Raw genomic sequence first — 19,063 nt, 5'->3', positions numbered from 1 at the left:
GGAATTGGATCGCTCGAAAATTTTGGGACCGCTTTTTTTCCTTTTGCCGGTGAAATTGAGTAATTTTTATGAATGGCAATGTTTTTATGTGCTACCCAAAATACTATCGGGATTAAGTGAACTACGGAAACGCGTCTGACGTCGTTAGAAATAATTATTGATTGTCGTTAGTTGAAATGGCACAACAATGAAAAAAAAACTGGGAATTGATTCCGTTCTTCGCATCGTCGAACACTCAACGAAAGTGCTAACTAAGTCCATTATTTCCACTATAATTAAATCGATGCCATTTCATAATAGACCACTGGTCCAAATCGAAAGTGTAAAGCAAACGAATTCAATTGGAAACAAGAACAAATAGTTTCTATTTCTATGCTGATAAACTTTATCAGATATTGCACTGCACAGTAAATATATTGTTGTTTCTTTGATCGAATAGAGGCCTGCACAATTATATCGATCGCCGTTTCCATTTCACACAAGCGGCGCACACCAAACGGACTAAATTTACGATTAAAATTGATTTCAAGGAATTTCTGATTAAATGAACGATCCACACGTTACATTTACATTATGTAATTTTAGTGAGCTAAGTAGTTAGAATTCTGAGTTTCTTTTTTACTCTCGAATTGTTGATTATTTAAAGACAAACCGCACACTAAATAGTTGTGAAGAGATCTAAACATGTTCGGATTTGGCAGTTACATTTGTATTCGTATGGAATGTGCGTATGAAGTGATTGGCGTCATTGCATTGCACATCGCATCGCATGAAGACAATATGGTTTTCAACACAGTTTAATTAAATCGAATTTTGAGCGAATGCATTTTTTACCCGCTTGGTTCAAAATGAAACGGTTTGCGTTTCAAACGATTCTCGTAGGCTCGGCTGAGAAGAATGTTCAACTAAAGTCTCTTTTTTTTCGGTCGCTTTGATTGTCATTTTCTATTTCGTTGAAGCAGCAATTTTAAATTCCTCGATGCAATTCGATTAGATTTAATTTTGTTCGATGTACACGTCCACACACACACACACATGAAATGAAACATAAACAGAAAATAGAAACAATGAACAAATTTAAAACGTTTAATCTACTTGCGCCGCTCGCTCAATGCTTGTCCGAATCGTATTTTTAGACATAGACGCCAATAAAATCGCGGTGTACCGTACTGCGCTGCGCTCTTGTTGTTGTTTGTATAATGTGGCATTTTTCTCTATTGTTGCCACTATATGTTTCGGCTATTCTTTCCGTTGACATGATATTTGTTGGCAACTCGGCACAAAATACGCTCTGCAGAGATTACTGCCAACGAATTTCTCTCTCGTTTGCAATAAAATACTATTTTTAATTCGGCCTACGGAACATCTAAGAATATTCAAAACAACAACAAAAAGAAAAACGACAGAGACGCGTTTTAATCAGGAGTCATGGCAATTTCATCAATATCTTAAGCCTACTGACGTTTCTACACAATTTTTACGGCTGTTAAATATTTTCGATTCTTTTTCTGTTCAAAATTTATTTGGAAGTACAATATTCTGCTCCTTATTCTTACCGAAACGATCGTTTTTTATGTGGAATCCGGACTTTACAAAACTATCGCAAAAATCCAACAATTGCTTGCTTTTTCAGGAATAAATGCTCTGTGTTTATTTTTAGTCACTTTGTTTAGCTTCTACTTACTGCTTTACAATTCAATACAAGCGTAAATACGAAGGCAATGAAACCGATTTCGAATTATGCAAATTGAAATTTCATTCTAGTTTTTTTGTTGACACGTCAATTTCCATGTGTTTTAATGTTCTGTTTTTTTTGCTTTCGTTTTGCAGGAAAAGCATTTATAAATTGAAACAGAAAAAAAATCCGGACAAATCCATTACGTTACGGTGGAAAGAGGATGCTCATATCGACCATTTTATGTGAGTATTGATTGAAAATAAAACGATTTTGGTTTCAATATAAGCGAATAAGGACTTTTCCCCAGCGACATTTGCGGTTTTATGGTGAATTTAATTAAAATATCAATCTCTTAACGATTGGCCGACGCCAGATACATCACGTGAATGCTGCGAAACATTTCAAATGCACTTGAAATTTATTGCCATGCATTTCGAACAGCATTTATTTAATATTTATTGAATATGTAATCGAAACGGGGAAAATTCGATGAATGAAAAATTTGGCAGAAAGAAGGTGGTGGAAAAGAGAAAAAGAGAGATGAAAGAATATGTTTGATAGGTGATTAAATTGATTGGTATTTCCTACCATCAGTTACTGAATCACTATCGCATAACGACACGCGTCTCCCCCTCACCATCATCTGGTTTACAGAATGGGCCGCAATAAATATTCGATTGAGAATAAAGTCGAACATCGTGAAGTAATCGAGTGTGTCGATAAAAGTTGCAAAACGATTACAATGTCGCCATTCAATTTTCCGTAACACTTCCGATAGTGTGCCAAAGTATTGTTATCGAAAATCAATCATTCGTGTGAGCGCAAAAAAATCAATGATAAAACGTAAAATAAGCACCAAGCGGACAATGAAAATAAGGCAGACTCGTTTAAAAAAAAAAGGATATTGTCAAGAAACTCGACCAAACGCCACACACTGAAAATACAAAATGAGAAGAAGGGCGAGTTAGGAAAGGGCATTCAATTGAAAAATGCGTCAAATGCTATATCAATACACAGTGTCATCAAACATATTGAACACGTGATTTATTCGCTTAAAATATCACAATTTAATAGTTGATTACCTCAAAGTAAAATGAAACGGTTTTCATAGGACAAAGTGATAAGATAGCAATTCCGTCAGATTGTTGATTTGGGCCCGGTTTGACGCCATGCCTAGCAATAAGAATACAATTCAGCAAATTTCGTAAAGACATGTTCGCCCTATCTCGATCTTTTGAGTTCCCGTCTCTGTCGCATCATAGGTGCTGAAATCGGTTTCTCTCCTTTTCCCGTTTGTTTTTCATTGTTTTTGCGCCAGCGTCTCCATACACTATTCATTGTGGCCATAAATTGTTGAGGCACTGCGCTTATTTCTTATCGCAACTTCTTTTGTTGATGAATTGCTATGATATAGAAACGCAGGCTTTTTTTTCATTCCATTTCGGAGGTTTGTTTTTAGTAGTCGTTAAATAATTCAATTCACACTTGATATTGTGTATACAATCGCAATCGAATGTTTGTAAAATTGTTAGCAAAAAACGACAGAGGAGATTTCGTTGCAAGACAACAAAAAACGAAATAAACGTGTCTGTCTCGAATACATTCAGAGATAACATCCGCTTTCTTCGATAAAAATTGATAACTTTTTTTTTGATGTATAATTGTTTGTACAAATATCAGTTAGGATTAGAAACATTGTTTGGCTATTGAAATTGACAGCGCCACCTGAAACCAAATCGAGAGCTACTCTATGATAGTAGCGGCAAGGTCAATCTAAGTCAAAATGAAACCGTGTCTTAAGTGGAATCGAGAAAGCGTCTTTGTTTTCGAACTGCTAGCAACAATGTTGTTGCGTCGAAGTGAGGTTTTCCAAAGCAATTTTCGAAATGTTGTAGTTTCCATCGAATAAGCTGCAATTGGATGCAACAATTCTATCGCTCACTTATTGTGAGCTTATCTACTTGATTTGTATAAGTAACAAATCAGAAGATTCCATCGCTTATTATGGCACATGGTTCATATGATACAAAGAGGTGACGCTATTTAAATCTCAAAATAGACCTAAACAAAATCCAAACAATGTTGCAAATATATGGTGACAATGTGTGTTGTGCAATTTCAATTCTAATCTTCAAATCATTAGTTCAGTTTACTTATTCAATCGGAACGCGTTGATTCCGAATAGGAGCATTCATTGAATTGGGCGATCCTTTTGTCTATGTGCAGTGCATCCGCATATTTTTTTTTTGTTGGCATACATCCGCATTTCATAATTCGTCAAGTCCCGTCAATATGTTGTTTCTTTGCTGTGATTGAGCCTGAAACCTTCACAGTCGTTGAATCACAACGAGTTTTTGAAATGCGATGCACAAGCCATGTCATGCGATTTTGACAAATTGGGAAGAAATTTCGGAATCGAATCAAGATATACCAAGGCCAAAATATGCCTTTAATTTTCTGTGTGCTGAATAATAGACTTTTTGCAAGCTTCAGTGATTGAGTTGTACGCCTGTCAAGCGATAATAATGCGATCTCCACAAAAGATGATTGATAACCACATAGCCGAAACAGAAAAATCCAATTTCACATGTGAAACGACCAACGAATTACGACGAAAAAAGAGAAGATGAACAGCATAGACGCATCGAGTTTCCTCCGAATAATGAATATGTAAATGCAAATCGGGACGGTCAAATATCAAAATAGCAAACAGATATTTGCTAATTTCGTTTCCACAATTCATCATCACGACGTATAATTTGGAAGATGACATTCACTTGATATGTTTGTATTTTTTTGCCATTTTCTCGTGCAACAGCCGATAAACAAACAGCGTCGCTATCAACACCGGATGCACGTCTTTCTTTTCGTTTCTATTTCAATTTATGTCTCTAAACAGCGCAAATAAAAATGGAAAAAAAAAGAAACAACAACAAACCGAAGCACAACACAGCACAGCATACAGTGTGAAGCACACTGAATGGCCGCAGCGGAGATTACAATTAAACCGTTAGCGGTGTATCGTTGTGTGCGGCATGCATTGAGGTGCATAAATTCAAATAAGTAATAGCTCCGTAATCAGTGTGAGTTTGTGTGCTTTTCTCACTTACCATCTCCTTCGCTCGCACGCGATTGCATGTTCATTGTTATTGATTTACGGACAGAATCGAATTGATGCCATTAAACACATGAACAGTCCGAACATTTTTACTTATCGCCGTGTGTTGTTTTGTTGCTGTTGCCATATGAAATGGCCACTAAAAAAATACAAATGCATTAATTTTGCGTCCAATTGCCATCCCTTTCGCGCTCACCGTCGTGGTTGTCGCTGTCGTCGTCGTCACAGCAGTAACAAACGCAAAGTCGCTCACATTTCTTGCCATTTCGATTCGTTTCGATTCAGAAAACATTGTACTTGCCGCACATTTGCAAGTAAACATTCACTGGATGCGACGTGAATATTTTGTCGGTTTGTGTAATGAGTATATATCGACGATTTTCGCGCATCACACTTAACCCTGACATCAATTTTGACCATTTGATATTTATTTTTGCTTTGAAATAATTTTGATTACGATATGAAATAATGATTTAGTTGATTTGATTGTCGGCCGCCGCATATTTCTCTATCTATCTACTGCAGAAGCCGTAAGCATCAGCCACTGATCGCGCTCAATCACATCTATTTGTTGTTATTGCGTACAAGATGCAAACTGTACAAAATCAATATCTAATCAAGTTGCGGCGATGATGTTTTACATCATGATTTCATTATTTTTCTATGTCAAGCTTGACAATCGGCTGCAGCTTCTCGAAAACTATTTTCGGTGCTTGCTTCGAAATATCAGCCGTAGCCGAGGAACGCAAACAGAAAAATAAACTATTCGAGAGAGCTTATGGAGGCAAATCGTTTAATTAAAATGTAGCGAGCGCATGAATTTAGCGAAAGATTTTTCTTGATATTTCAATGCATTTCGGCGGTCAGAGCAACAAATGTTGACATTTAATTTATTTTAATGGGTTTCACCGTGCCACAGCTGGGCTCTGTGCTAAAGCGTATGGCATTCATTCATTTTCATCAAGCGACTTTCGTACGCATTTATTTAATCGATGTATTAAGTCCTCACATATTTATGAAATAAATCCACCAGTTTGATTCGCCTCATTAAACGCTTCGCATAATTAAATGGCTTGAATTCTCAGTGCTCGGTTGTGTGTGTGTGTGTATGTGTATGTCGGTTTTGAGCTGCAAATAGAATGAGAGAAAAAAAGCCCGTCGCAACAAAGTTTCATAGAGCCGTATTCGCACTACATCAGCGTCTTTTTCTAACGGCGATCCAATGACATCCACTTCTCAATCAACTATTTTGAAGGCATTCGGATTTGCGTAATTCTATTCATTTTTTTTCGGTTTTGTTTTGTTTCAAACGCTTTTTTTCTCGATGCAAACACATCGAAAGGCCGAGAACAACGAGAATCTCTAACGCAATTATGCTTAAGATCAACACACTGTTTTTTGCACGTAATTTTATTTTATATTCAGAAAATCGAGGCAATTTTAGTTGACAAACTCGCGATCGAATCAATTGAAAACGACACAGAATCGCAATCGTTTTTGAAATTCTGTACAGAACCGCATTAAAATATTAATGAAAAATGAAGAACGTGTGCGTTCCATTTTTACCGATTTTTATAGCGTGCATTTGTGAATAAAGTAAACCACGATATACAGAACATAAAATCCGGCTTCATTCACGTTAAATAAAATTCGCTAAATTTAGATGAATTCGTTGAATAAAACCGAAAATAAATAATTAGACAAATTAATTTCTTTATTTGTGTATCGTATCGGTTTTCATCAGACGCTACATCTTCTCCATCGCATGTAAAACAACCGTATTTCGCAGTCGGTTTGTTTGTTCGGCCATCCGTTAGTTTTGTGCAATAAATCGCTATACATACATTTTTTTTCGGCCGCCAAACAAATCGTCAGATCAGCCGAGGTAGATTTGAGATTTGTATACAAATAGTGACGCAAATTAGGGAAATTCTCATTTATGTTCGACTGTTGTGTTGCCACTGGAAACAAGCCGAGTGAATTTTATTCAAAAACGAATGCGATTCATAAATTAAAAGAATATCTATTTTTCATTTCTTCTTCTGCAACATCTCCGAGCGGAACATCTTGGCGACAAAATATTCATTCCTAAGATAAATGTAGGTCTTTAGAGGAATGTAATGAAATAAAAAGTCGCGTGGGTGGTAGGAAGCAGCGAGAAAAATTGAGACAACCAAAATGAAAACATTGTTGAAATGCGTTGGATTTCTTTATTGTTTTCACTAGTGTGTCATTTTTATTCAACTGGGGAGAAGCAGAAGGAAAAAGAAATCAATTTTTATGTTTTCCAAGGATGGGAGAGTCTCTCGGAAGTCGAAAGTATTTTAATCTCGTATCTAAAAACATCAAACACTCTATCTCAAAATATCGAAATGTTGGACGAGCTATGAAATTCTGTGCACTAATTTTTTTTCGTCATCGTCGAAACTGTCACAAATGCCACATCGAACGGAGTTGTTTTGTGGTTGAAAGTGAAATGTGCGTGAAAAAGTTCTGTCGACACCAAGCCGTTTAAACCAAAATACAGGTTTTTGATAGTATACAATAGATCGTTTGCTTATTGTATGTTCAAAGCAAACAAACGACCGAACGAAACCGCAGCAAATCGGTCATTTGTGTTCCCTGTGCAAATATTTGCTCTGTTATGTGCTGTGCTAATAATGGAATTATTCATTAGAAATGCGAGCCAACTGAATGTTTATCTCCCCAGTGGATTATTTGATTGCAAAATGATCAAGGAATGTACATTCATTTGTCACAATTTCCGTGGGCAATACCACGTGAACTTTTTCTTTTGAACCAAATCGGAGTTTTCCTAGACGAAACAACGGGTTCAGTAGCGATCACAACACCATTTTTGGTCATTTCAAAGAAATTTTAGACACGTTTTCATCCATTCGATAACCGTAAGCATGAACACACACAGCGCAACTGTTTTCACAGTCGCCGGTTCAAGAACTTCGTTTCTTCTCCTGACTGAATGGATTGTTCTGAAATATTTGCGAAATGGAATTATTCAAAGCTCTTTTGTGAGTTCACCCCATATACGAAGAGAATGTGCTGCAAAATATCAGACGAAATAATGAAAATAAGCCACTGATATCACTGTGCGAACACTATATCGTTAATATTCATGAAATGTTGTCGTCGACGATGTGTTCGGGAGAAAATGCGCAAAAGAATGTGAACTGCCAAAAGGATTCGGTGAACGAGAAAAAAGAAAACAAAACAGAAGACTCACGCTTCGGCTAGCACTCGAATTTCCTACATATTCATTTGTTTCGGGTGTTCTAGTGTGTTATTTTCCATGAAAATGTCATTCAGTGCTGTCGGCTATTTGGAATGTGTGTAGCTGGTAGAATAAATATCATTGAGTATTGCGATTCACGTGGTACGTGATAAAGAGCTTATGAGTATGCGAATTTTCACGTGCAAAAATATTCCGACCACTTTTTTCCCTGTCATCTCTTTCACTGTGTGTGTGTGTGAAGGCGCCCCAACCGACGGCAATTGTGGCGTGCATGGTGTGCGATAAGTTTTGCACCTCATATATTTGCATAAAAAACTTTTAACAACTGAATTCAATTCGTAAAGTATTACTTGGACCCCGTTTCGTTTGTTTACAATCGCAAATCGTTTACTTTAAATTCCAAATCGGATGAAGTTTTTTGAATAACAGATTTCCGTTCATGTTCCACCCAACGCTGCCATTATTATCATTCCATCTCTTCGAAAATTCTACATCGTTATTAAGTTCGTCTTTGCGAACAATTTCGGTGTAATTTATTCGCCATCGTTCACAAGGACATTCAATGCAAAACAATGACAAAAAGTATTCCACGACCAAGAATTCCGTGGAAGGATGAAAAAAAAATGGATATGTTGATAAAGTTTAACGTTTGGCCTTACGTGCAATTTGAGATACTTTGCAAACGAACACATTATGAAATCGTAATTCGATGCGATGCCACACGTCGACGTCGACCAAATTGCAAGTTTGAGAAAATTGATGTTGACGACTGGAAAAGAAATAATACACAACACATGATGAAATGATATGATTACGCAAGACGAATTGAAAAATATTTCAAATTACGCATACGAAATCACTCTTGATGGCGCGAATCATCATCGCCAAAAAAAAGCCAATTACATTAACCCAACATCTTGCGAGCTGAAGATGCAAGCAGAGCGAATGCGCGTATTTTTTTCTCGATGAATATCCATTGTGACGAATTCTCATTTACTATTTTTAGGTCTATCTTAGTGAAATCTCTGACTCGCTTAAGTTCTTAAAATACACTGCATCAAATTGAAAAGAATAGAGCGAAAAATAAATCGCTTTTAAAGGCAGCGTACAGTCGACTGAAAATGATGAATTACAATGATGCTCGTACAAAGATGTGTCTGCTTGCATTCGGTCCAAAATAATCGAAATTCAACGAGTAATGACGTAAATAAACACATAACGCGATAGCATACTGTCAATAACGTCACAGTATTGGCTTAGTGATGAAAAAAAAATGTTTGTGTGTTAATCCTTTAGCCATTTTAGTTATGGTGAAGCGGGGACAGCGCGCCTGATGAGTACATCTCGTTGATTTACTCACACTCTCCCTTTTTTGCACTCAATTGAACACAAAACCCACGCAAAGCGCACATAATTTCTCAGCCGTACGCCAACCCATAATACAATCACGTGGAGTCGAATTACGAACGCGAGTCCTTCTCAATGTAACACAAACACACACACGCACATATACACACCACACACTCCATCCAACTAACCATCCATCCATCCACCGAATGCATAACAAATATTAATGACGTCATTTGGTTTGATTTCGTAACAATTTCAGGATGCCGTCGTCATCGACGGCACAACAACAACAACAACAACAGCAACGATCAAAAGCACACAGCGTCACATTTTATCCTTTTCCGTTGTGCGCTTGCACTGGTTTGAATATAACCGAACGCCGTTTTTTTCTTCTTCTTCTTCTTCTTCTTCTTTGCATTGATTGATGTTGTTTGTATACAAAACGAAATGAGACAGAAAGCTGTCGATTCGCTATACTCTGTTCGTAGCATTCAGAGTGATAGATATATATGTTTATATATTGAAAGTATATAGTAAGTAGTATAAGTTGCGCAAATTGAGCGAGTGTGCTGTTTTTATCTCATTTTATCCCACAGGCGCCGAAGATGCGGCATTCTAAATTGAGTGTTCTGTGTGCAAAAGAGCCGACCGTACACAAGCGGAAGGCGGATATGTGTGCGATTGTGTGCGGAGCGTGTGTTCGATCCAACAATACCAGTCGAATGTGTATCGAAAGCTCTGTCTTCTAACCCGACAGTGAGACAGCAACAGCAAGCACAGATAGCTTGCACCAGTACACAGCATTTCGATTCTGTTGTGTTCAGTTTGCAAGCAGTTGTCATTAAGTGTACACTATAGTTGCGCATTGTTTGCTCTATCGCACTGACAACGCAGCCAAAGATTGCGTTCAAGGTAACACACTCGACACAAAATTCGTCAGTTGTAAATGTGAGAAAGAGAGAAAGAGAGAAAGAGAGAGAGAGACATAGAGCAAAAACGAACAAAACAAAAAACAAACGGCGAAAAAATTTAATAATGCAAAATATCGAGAATAAACGTAAAATGCGTAACTCAAATGATGTGAAACGATAAATATAGTTAAAGTTGTATTCGTTCGTTTGCTATGGAAAATTTTGTACGTTTCACTGTGAATTAAGACAGTTTGATTTTTTGGTCGATCGCAATTGTGGCAAAATATTCTCTCATCCATCATATTTGTGAGTTTTGATTTTTTTGTCTTGATATTACAAAAAAAAAAAAAAGAATTATTGTTTTAAAAGTGTTTTTACCGTCACAACGAATTGATTAAAAGTTAAACCACAAGGAAATCTTATTTCAAGGCTATCCAAAAAAACAAATTGTGTGCGTGTGTTTATACTACAAAACCCACCTACGCCACACAGTGCTTGATGCTGATAGGACGTTAATGCTCACGTTAATAAAGGCTAATTTGTTTTTGTATCATCATGCTGGAAAGGGATAATCGACTTGTTCAATTACGTGGTTCTTATTTCCGGTTGTATTCAGAATAAGCGCTTATTTCTATCCATATAATTGTGAATCAAGTTCAAATAAACAGAAAGGCAAAAAGGATTCCTCTAAAAAGAAATTATTATCTCGATTAAGCAGGGCGAAGCCCATTGATTTTCCGGAAATATGCGGTGGTTATGGTGATGATGGGGCTGTAATTTTTTATGATGTACAATCAAAATAATCCCTCGGTATATCCACTCGTGCTACATTGTGTTGTTGCTCTTTCGTAGAATTTGTGCTTAGAAGAGCACATCTTTAATTAGTGTAAGTCATTTTGCATCCGTTCATCATTTAAATTTTCTTCTTCGTGTTGTGTATACCACAATTCGCACACTGTCAGTGTCCACCAAATGGATTATATTTTTCAAGGACGTTCGGCAAACAACATCTCGAGTAGCTAACAATGGAGAAAAAAAATGGAAATGTTTCGGTTCAAGTATCCACATCAACAAAACAACCACCGATGGCAAACATAGCAACGGCCAGGCGACGGTGCTTTTGTTTCAGCTTGATTCCATTTCATGTAAATGAAAATTCATACCGTTGTACTGTACATACAGTTCCGACAATTCGTTACACAGCCATCATATCATTTCCCTATCATTTTTATTCTGATCGAATAGACGAGCATTTGACACGTTCAGTGAGTGTGTGCACTAGTTATGACATCGTTCTCATTTCATTGGGGGTTTTGAAATGGTTCGTTGCGATGAAGCGATTTATTGAAAATTGTGTGTACAATTTTCGTGGACGTTTTTTTTTCTGTTTGGCTTGTAACCATGACGACGTTAGCTGAATGAAATGCATGCTAATGTTTCACTGTGAAATTGACAACAGAACGAAGTAGAGAGGAATGAAAAGAAGAACACAAATTGACGGTTAAATTGAAACTGAATAACGGCACTTATTCCTGTGTTCGTCATGCTGTCGTGTGTGTGTGTGTGTGTGTACGAAATGCGTTTCCATTGTTACACAGCAAGTATATATTCACAGCCTTTCCACAATCCACAAGCGGCGCATTAAAATTTCTTTGCTTCGTTCTCTTCAAGCATTTTATAGGATGAAGGATTTCAGTTTTCCACATTTTTTGTCCTTTCGCACTCTCTCCATCGTTATCATTGCTGTTCGCTCTCGAAATCACCCACAACTATCTAGTTTTACCAGTGAAAAGTTGTTAGCTGTCAGAATGTTTTGCTAAATTGCTTGTCGCACTATCTGGGTGCACTTTTTCTCCTTCTCTTCAGATTTATGGAGAAGCCTTCGGCTTTCACCACACAAGAATGATAATAATAATAATAACAATGAAACAACAAACGTCTACTTGAAGTGCTGCGAGGGAAAAAATGCATGTTGGCAGAACAATGAAGGCAATTTCCACGTTTCCATGTGACAAACGAAGGAATAAAAGAAAAGATAAGAAAAAAAACGGCAGCGATGAAGCTTTAGCTACGTAGAAAGTTCTTGATTTAATGAACAGAAAATAATGCGTTATCTTGTTAGCTGTGACATACAATATGACCCAGCTACAGAATAAATTGCATTCGACGAGCAATTTATTTGCAGCTGAATTGCAGCATAAAATTCGATTAACATTCAACATGATTTTGATCAATATTTGCGCTTTGATTGATGCTGGACGGCGAAAGAAGGAGAAACATTCATTTTGCATTCGATTCGAAATAATAGATTATTGTTGTAATTGTAGCAATCGATGAAATGCATTGCGCAAAATAAATGAATGGCTCATTTGGTGAAACCATTAAAATTGTTTCTTACACGCAATCTCAATATTGAAATGTCGTGGAGAGAAAGAGAGAAAAAAACGAAGTATTTGATAGTTCATGGGGTCGAAAGCTTTCGGTGTTCATTGCAATCGAATTTATTGAGTGCATCCATCCAATCGCCCACCCACAACTTTAATTAAATTTTGTCAATGCCACACAGCAGCTGGAACACGGAGGTTTTTCTATGAACATTATTCGGATGTAGTTTTGCTATTTACAATTTGGCATTCACGATGCTCTGGCAGTTTGCTGTACAGTGTATAGTGTATACACAGCCTCCGTTCTCGGCTACGTCAGCGATATCCACTGCCGTCGCGTCGCAAGTGCATTATCAACCGCACAACATATTTTACCAATGGCATTTTTAAAGTAAATGCGGTTTAATTGCATTCTCTCACACACACACTCGGTCGGCACGAAAAATTGTCAAAATCCATTAGATTCTTTTAGCACTCATGAACCATTAGCGATGATTTGCGATCATAGAATTTTATTGCTGTACATTATAGAATTTTTTCTGAAAAAAAAAATCAGCAAAACTTTTAGTTTTGAAAAATCAGACTTTGAAAGTCATAAAACGTGTCGCATTCCATTTATTGCCGTTCTTTGCTCAACTATTTTTCCACTAATGTCCATGAACTCGGCAACATTTCATACAAAGTTTGGCAAGTTATGTTGAAGACGAGAGAAAACACACACACACACACACACGACTGCCAAACATGTAACAATCAACTTCAATTGCGAAATTTATGTCAATTTAGAGCAAACAAAATAAAGTATCCCATCCATCGGCCAATATTTATGTATCGAGCATTTTTCATGATGCTCTTTTACTTAAAAAATAAATATTTGCTTTTGATATGTTTTTTTAATTGAATGCAAAGAGTTTTTTTTTCATATGGATATTCGTGCCATTCAGAGTAACCTCCGTTGCCTTGGAGCGTGGTACACAAAACGAAATCGATATCAACAATGTTCTGTATCTCTCGCCTCAAGTAGATCGGTTTAAGGACGGAACAACTCGATGATAACTTGACGGATCGACTTGACTTACATAATGCAAAAGTCAATAGAATGGATTGAATTTTCATTGTTGTCGTTGTGCTTCTTTGCGGTGGCGGCAGTGCTATCGGCAGTGGTGGTGATGGTGGTGGTGGTGCTGGCAACGATTGTTTCGCATTTGCCTGAATGTTATTTTTAACTGTGGTTTTCGGTTGTTGTTCTCCATTTCGTTGGTTTGCATTTGGAAGTTGCATCGCAACGAACCCAAATCCATGACCAAAACTATTTCTTCAACACTTTAAAAGTGTATATCCGATGGTGTTTCGTCGTTTATCGTACACTCGATGAATGCAACTCGACGGTCTTCACGTGTTATTACGACAACATGCACATTTGCCCCGAAGTCTTTACATAATAATTACCAATAGAATCGAAGAACATGTAAAAAAAATTTGAACTGCTGCTGCTGCTGCTAACAAAGCCGCACCAATTTCTTCCACAATCCGTATTTATGACTTACTTATCCATAATAAAGCATTCGATTCACATATAGGTGCTCCATTTTAATGGTAGTAAACAACATTTTGTTGCCGTTGGTTTTCGTCATGCACAACAAAAAATGAAATGGAAAGCGTAGGGTCGTCTATTAATATTCATTGTGTTTGGTTTTGTTTTCGTTTGGTCTGTTGCTATGTTGCCCATACATATATTTTTTTTTTTTCTGCTACTCATTTTCTCTGCTCTTCAATATTGTTCGATAGGCGATATGCAATAGGCACATATCAAGCTTCAACAGAACCAATTAATATTCACGGCTTAAAAATCACAAACATGGCGAACAAGCGTTTGTTTTTTTTAAACTTCTAACAAGCAAGTCTAAAAATATAATGTTAATATTTAAGACGATATTGATAGGGAAATTTTGAACAAGGTCGAAAGAATTATTTAATTAACGTAACAATTTGTTCTGTTTGTATTTTCACAGAAGTTGCAGACTTCCATCATTCTTCGATTTGAGTGATATTCGCAGGAGAAAGGGAAATTAAAACGACAGTAAATTGAAATTGATCACAGTTGTGTCACATTCTTCATGTGTGACATTGGCGCATTGTAAAGTCATGCGGTTCTCCGAAATCCATATCAACGGCATTTAATGCAATTCTCATCGAAGCAACCAAAAACCATATCGAGTCCAATTTCAATTCAATTGTCCAAATCGAGCACAAGCATTGTGTTAGGCGCATCTAAAATGCCAGCTTCAAAACTATTATTGCTACAACAGAATCACATTAAGGATTCTACAACGATAATGAGCACGAATGCAAGTTCAACCGCTGCTGTTCCATACATCAATGGACAACAAAACGGAAGCACCAAAGTGGTTCTGGTGACGAGTGAACCCATGGAAATTGACCATAGCCGCAACGGCAAAACGACAACATCATCAAACAATGGTACCGACGAAGAGTTAACTTCGTTGACCTGGCTACATGATAAGAATCTACTTAAAGGTATTATAAATTTAAACATCACTCGATTTGATTTGATTTCGTATTTAGTCAACTGAACTAACGGTGAAATTTTCAATGAATTAGGTATAAATATATCGTGTCCTCCAAATGTTAAGCACATGAATAACAATCACTTGAAAATAGTAACTGACAACGCATCAACAAAGCCGCAATCACAGCAAGCAATGAGTAGTAAATCGTCGAGTTCGGGTGCCGTAACGCCGACCAGTGATTTCGTTGACGATTCAGGTGTATCAGAAGACAATGCCTCTTCAGTAAATTCGGGCTCGGAGCAAGGCAGCAGCAGCAGCAGCGGCAGCAGCAGCATTTATAGAAGTGTAAGGACGACACCAAAATCGTTTGCAACGACAGGCCATGAACGTGACAACAACACAGTTGAGAATGAAGATATTGACGATGCAAACAATAATACGATCCAGAAAAATCGTGAAAATTCAAATCATAATCAGGTGCCGCCCGCCGCAAACATTATTCACCTAAGCCCCAGCGGTAGTTCGGTTGTCGAATACAAAACACTGTCGAATTTACCGCAAAAGTCAACTATCATACCAAATACATCGTCTCCATTAAGCAACTCAAATCCAGTGATCGTGTCAACAAACAATGGCACTACCGCAAATGGCGCTACCAATGTTATCAAAGCCATTTCCACACAACAATCGAGCATACACTCATCCACGTTGTCCGCATCTACACCGCATACACACTTCCATAAGAAGTACATTAAGGCCATGAATGCATTGAACAGTGATACCATAACCACCACATTGACGACAACTTCAATCGCAAATTCCAGTCAAGAAGCTCAAATTTCGTCGCCAACAACTCTTATGTCCATCAGTACACCAACGACGACGATCTACACCATACCAATGCAAAAGGAATACAGGTACGGCATTTCATTACATTCATTTGTTTCACCACGTAATGCATCATTCCAATTGTTGTTTTTCTATTTCCATTTCGATGCTATTAGCCCTGCAAAGTACGAGCATGAAACGGTTATTGTTGAAAACGAATATCCGCACTCAGCAATAAATTTAGTATCGAATACAAACCATCGCATTTACCATGGCAACGAAACCGATCGTCATTCGGATGAGTATGTTACGCCGATTAGTAGCCCAAAATTGCAACAACAACCGGCTGCCCCACAGAAACTATCCACTTCAACAGCACAATCACCAAGTGGCATATCATTGTCTCAATCGACCGTTCCATTGCCATTGGTATCACCAAACTCGGCGCAGAATCAAGTGAGTTTCACACACACACACACACAAAACCATTCCAGAATTTTGCAGCAACTGTGTATTGATTGCATTTTGTTTTGTTCATTTAAAGCCCAAGCCAAACAACGTTCCATACGATCCATTCATTCATACCAACAACAAACCCCCATTGAGCTTCAGTTCGTTGATATTCTTAGCGATCGAAGATGCTAAGGAAAAGGCACTTCCAGTGAAAGAGATTTATGCATGGATCGTTAAGCATTACCCGTACTTCAAGACCGCACCAACTGGATGGAAGAACAGCGTTCGTCACAATTTATCGCTAAACAAATGCTTCCAGAAAGTTGAAAAGGCACCGGTAAGTTACAAAATTGATCAAATACCTGGTTTCAAATGATGATTTACTCATTCATCTTGATTGATGGTTTCGAACAGAATATGGGCAAAGGTTCACTATGGCGTGTGGAACAACAATACAAACAAAATTTAATTATTGCCTTGACTCGCTCATCCTACCACCCAAACACATCTGCAATGGAAAAAGCGACAGCTTCATTGAAAAATACTCCAATTTCACCGGAAAGTCCATCACTTAAGGTAATTTTGTCAATAGAAATTGTTGCGACGTCGGAAAACGAACGATATACTTACTAACACCTCTTTTTGTCGCGATATTACAGTCGAATAAGCGGCCATTGGATGCAGAGCTGTTCCCACGTTTGTCCAAATTCATGGCGAACATGCAAAACGGAAATAGTGTTAAGATACCTGCCAGTAACAATACCACCGAAGTCATTTCGAACTTGATCGCCGATAAAAATTACCAGATCCACAATGGCAATGGCGAATACGGTCATGCGAACGGTGATAGTGTGATTGTGACCACAACGCATGGAATTCACACGAATCACGAGCATGTCATGCATCCGATGGACGAACGCAATGTTGAACGTATTGCACGTGATTGGGGCGTTGATAGTATTGATGATGTCAATGCAGCTACTGCAATGCTTGCACTTAAACATGGACCGAAATTCTTCTCGGAAACATTTCAAACTGGGTAAATTGAAATAGAATCTATTCGTTTTTGCGTTTCTTTATTTTGCTGCAGAAAAATTGTAATGAAATTTTATTTGATTTTGCATCATTTTAGAACGCCGATAATTACAACCAAACCCAGTGAGGATCACACATATTCAGCCGGTGGCGGAGCCAAATCGGGAAGTGCTGTAAATGTTATACCAGTTGAAACTGAGCCGATTATTCATTTCAACGGCAATAGCTCACCACCGATTGCACCGCATCAAGTCCAAATCAAGTACGATTCAAATTCAATGAACAATCATGGAACCGAAGTTATCATCGATAACAGACATCATAGCGATAATATGAGCAACGGCACATCATCTGATGCAGCATATGAGAGCAGCGAAGAAAGGTGAGTGCATTTCGTGAGAAAGTGCTGATGGTTTCCTTTTTGTTCAGGGTCATTAATAATTTATACATTTTCTTGGTTTGTGGTTAACAGTCAAAATGATATAACGCGAGAAGAGGAGGAGGCTCGCCGCCACCAAGAGGGTGTGGATGCATTTTTATCATTTGCAACTGAAGTATCATCAATGTCTTCGCCATTAAAACGTCCACCATCTGCCGATTACGTTGAGAATGTTTCCGTGCACAATTTCAACAACAACAACAACAACAACAACAATCATTTGTTTGCAAACGGCAATGGAAGCTATTACTACAATGGCGGCGTATCGCCGTTAAATCAACAGTTTGGCCAACCACACATCTATTCATATATGTCATCGCCGTCACCGCCAAAGAAATCGCGCACCCGAACCCTACGCACCAAATTGAAGAAGAAAACCACTTGGCTTCGATAAAATGGGGGAGCAACAAGCGATTGTGTTCAGCAAGCATTAACCTAGTTCCTTGAAAATTGAAGAATGAGACATTTATATGGAAACTGAATTAAAACAAAAACACAAACACTAAAATTGCCCAACCCAAATTGCTGCAATTGAAAAAAATGAATTGAGCGCAAAGCGGGACATACAAATTAGATGATTATAAAAAAAAAAAATCGAGATCGATTCTCCGACTGAAAGCAATGCAAAAAACCAAAAAAAAAAGAAAAGCATGAAAAAAATGTATATGGAAAAAAAACATACGAAAATTGTACACTATTGGTGCTTTTATCTTTCTTGGAATTGTAAGAAGTTTGATTTTCTTCAGATGAACGGTGTTATCTACTTATTTATGGTTTCATGAATTTGCATCAAATCGATTTTAATTTCATTTTGTTTATCTTCACATTATTTTAAATTCGGAATGAAAAGCGTTCGATGCGTTTTGCTCTCGTTTCGATGAACATTTTAAACGAATGTGCTTTTTCACAATTAGTGAATTTTTTTGAGTTTTGAAAATCGTCGAATTTGGACCGATTAGGAGGAAATTGAGAAATTGTATGTTGATTGCAGCAAAACAAATACGTTATTTACAAAACACACAGAATATATATATATATATATATATATATATATATGAGGAAAGTTATGTAGATTTTACGAAGAAT

General features: G+C 37.4%; 1 protein-coding gene across 10 annotated transcripts in view; it reads left to right on the top strand.

Annotated features, from left to right (window-relative positions):
- Positions 1 to 18,625, top strand: part of LOC129578884 (DEP domain-containing protein DDB_G0279099) — a 47,841-nt gene extending 29,216 nt beyond the window's left edge. For 2 of the 10 annotated variants that reach the window (XM_055468129.1, XM_055468139.1), the window contains 9 exons: positions 1,831 to 1,920; positions 14,704 to 15,229; positions 15,314 to 16,139; positions 16,227 to 16,506; positions 16,595 to 16,840; positions 16,918 to 17,079; positions 17,163 to 17,542; positions 17,636 to 17,920; positions 18,011 to 18,625. In XM_055468129.1, the coding sequence (XP_055324104.1) occupies positions 14,872 to 15,229; positions 15,314 to 16,139; positions 16,227 to 16,506; positions 16,595 to 16,840; positions 16,918 to 17,079; positions 17,163 to 17,542; positions 17,636 to 17,920; positions 18,011 to 18,371 (2,898 nt within the window). In that variant the 5' untranslated portion in view covers positions 1,831 to 1,920; positions 14,704 to 14,871 and the 3' untranslated portion in view covers positions 18,372 to 18,625. Of the gene's footprint in view, positions 1 to 1,830; positions 11,194 to 14,703; positions 15,230 to 15,313; positions 16,140 to 16,226; positions 16,507 to 16,594; positions 16,841 to 16,917; positions 17,080 to 17,162; positions 17,543 to 17,635; positions 17,921 to 18,010 lie in introns of those variants that run through there. The other 8 variants (XM_055468182.1, XM_055468156.1, XM_055468200.1 and 5 more) reach the window with 6 other exon arrangements.
- Positions 18,626 to 19,063: the final 438 nt, after the last annotated feature.

The sequence above is a fragment of the Sitodiplosis mosellana genome, unplaced genomic scaffold (genome assembly GCF_009176505.1).
Source record: "Sitodiplosis mosellana isolate CC-2019 unplaced genomic scaffold, AAFC_SMos_1.0 Smas_scaffold_1, whole genome shotgun sequence".
Lineage (NCBI taxonomy): Eukaryota > Metazoa > Arthropoda > Insecta > Diptera > Cecidomyiidae > Sitodiplosis > Sitodiplosis mosellana.
The sequence above is the reverse complement of the archived record's forward strand: the minus strand, read 5'-3'. Positions and strand labels throughout refer to the sequence as shown.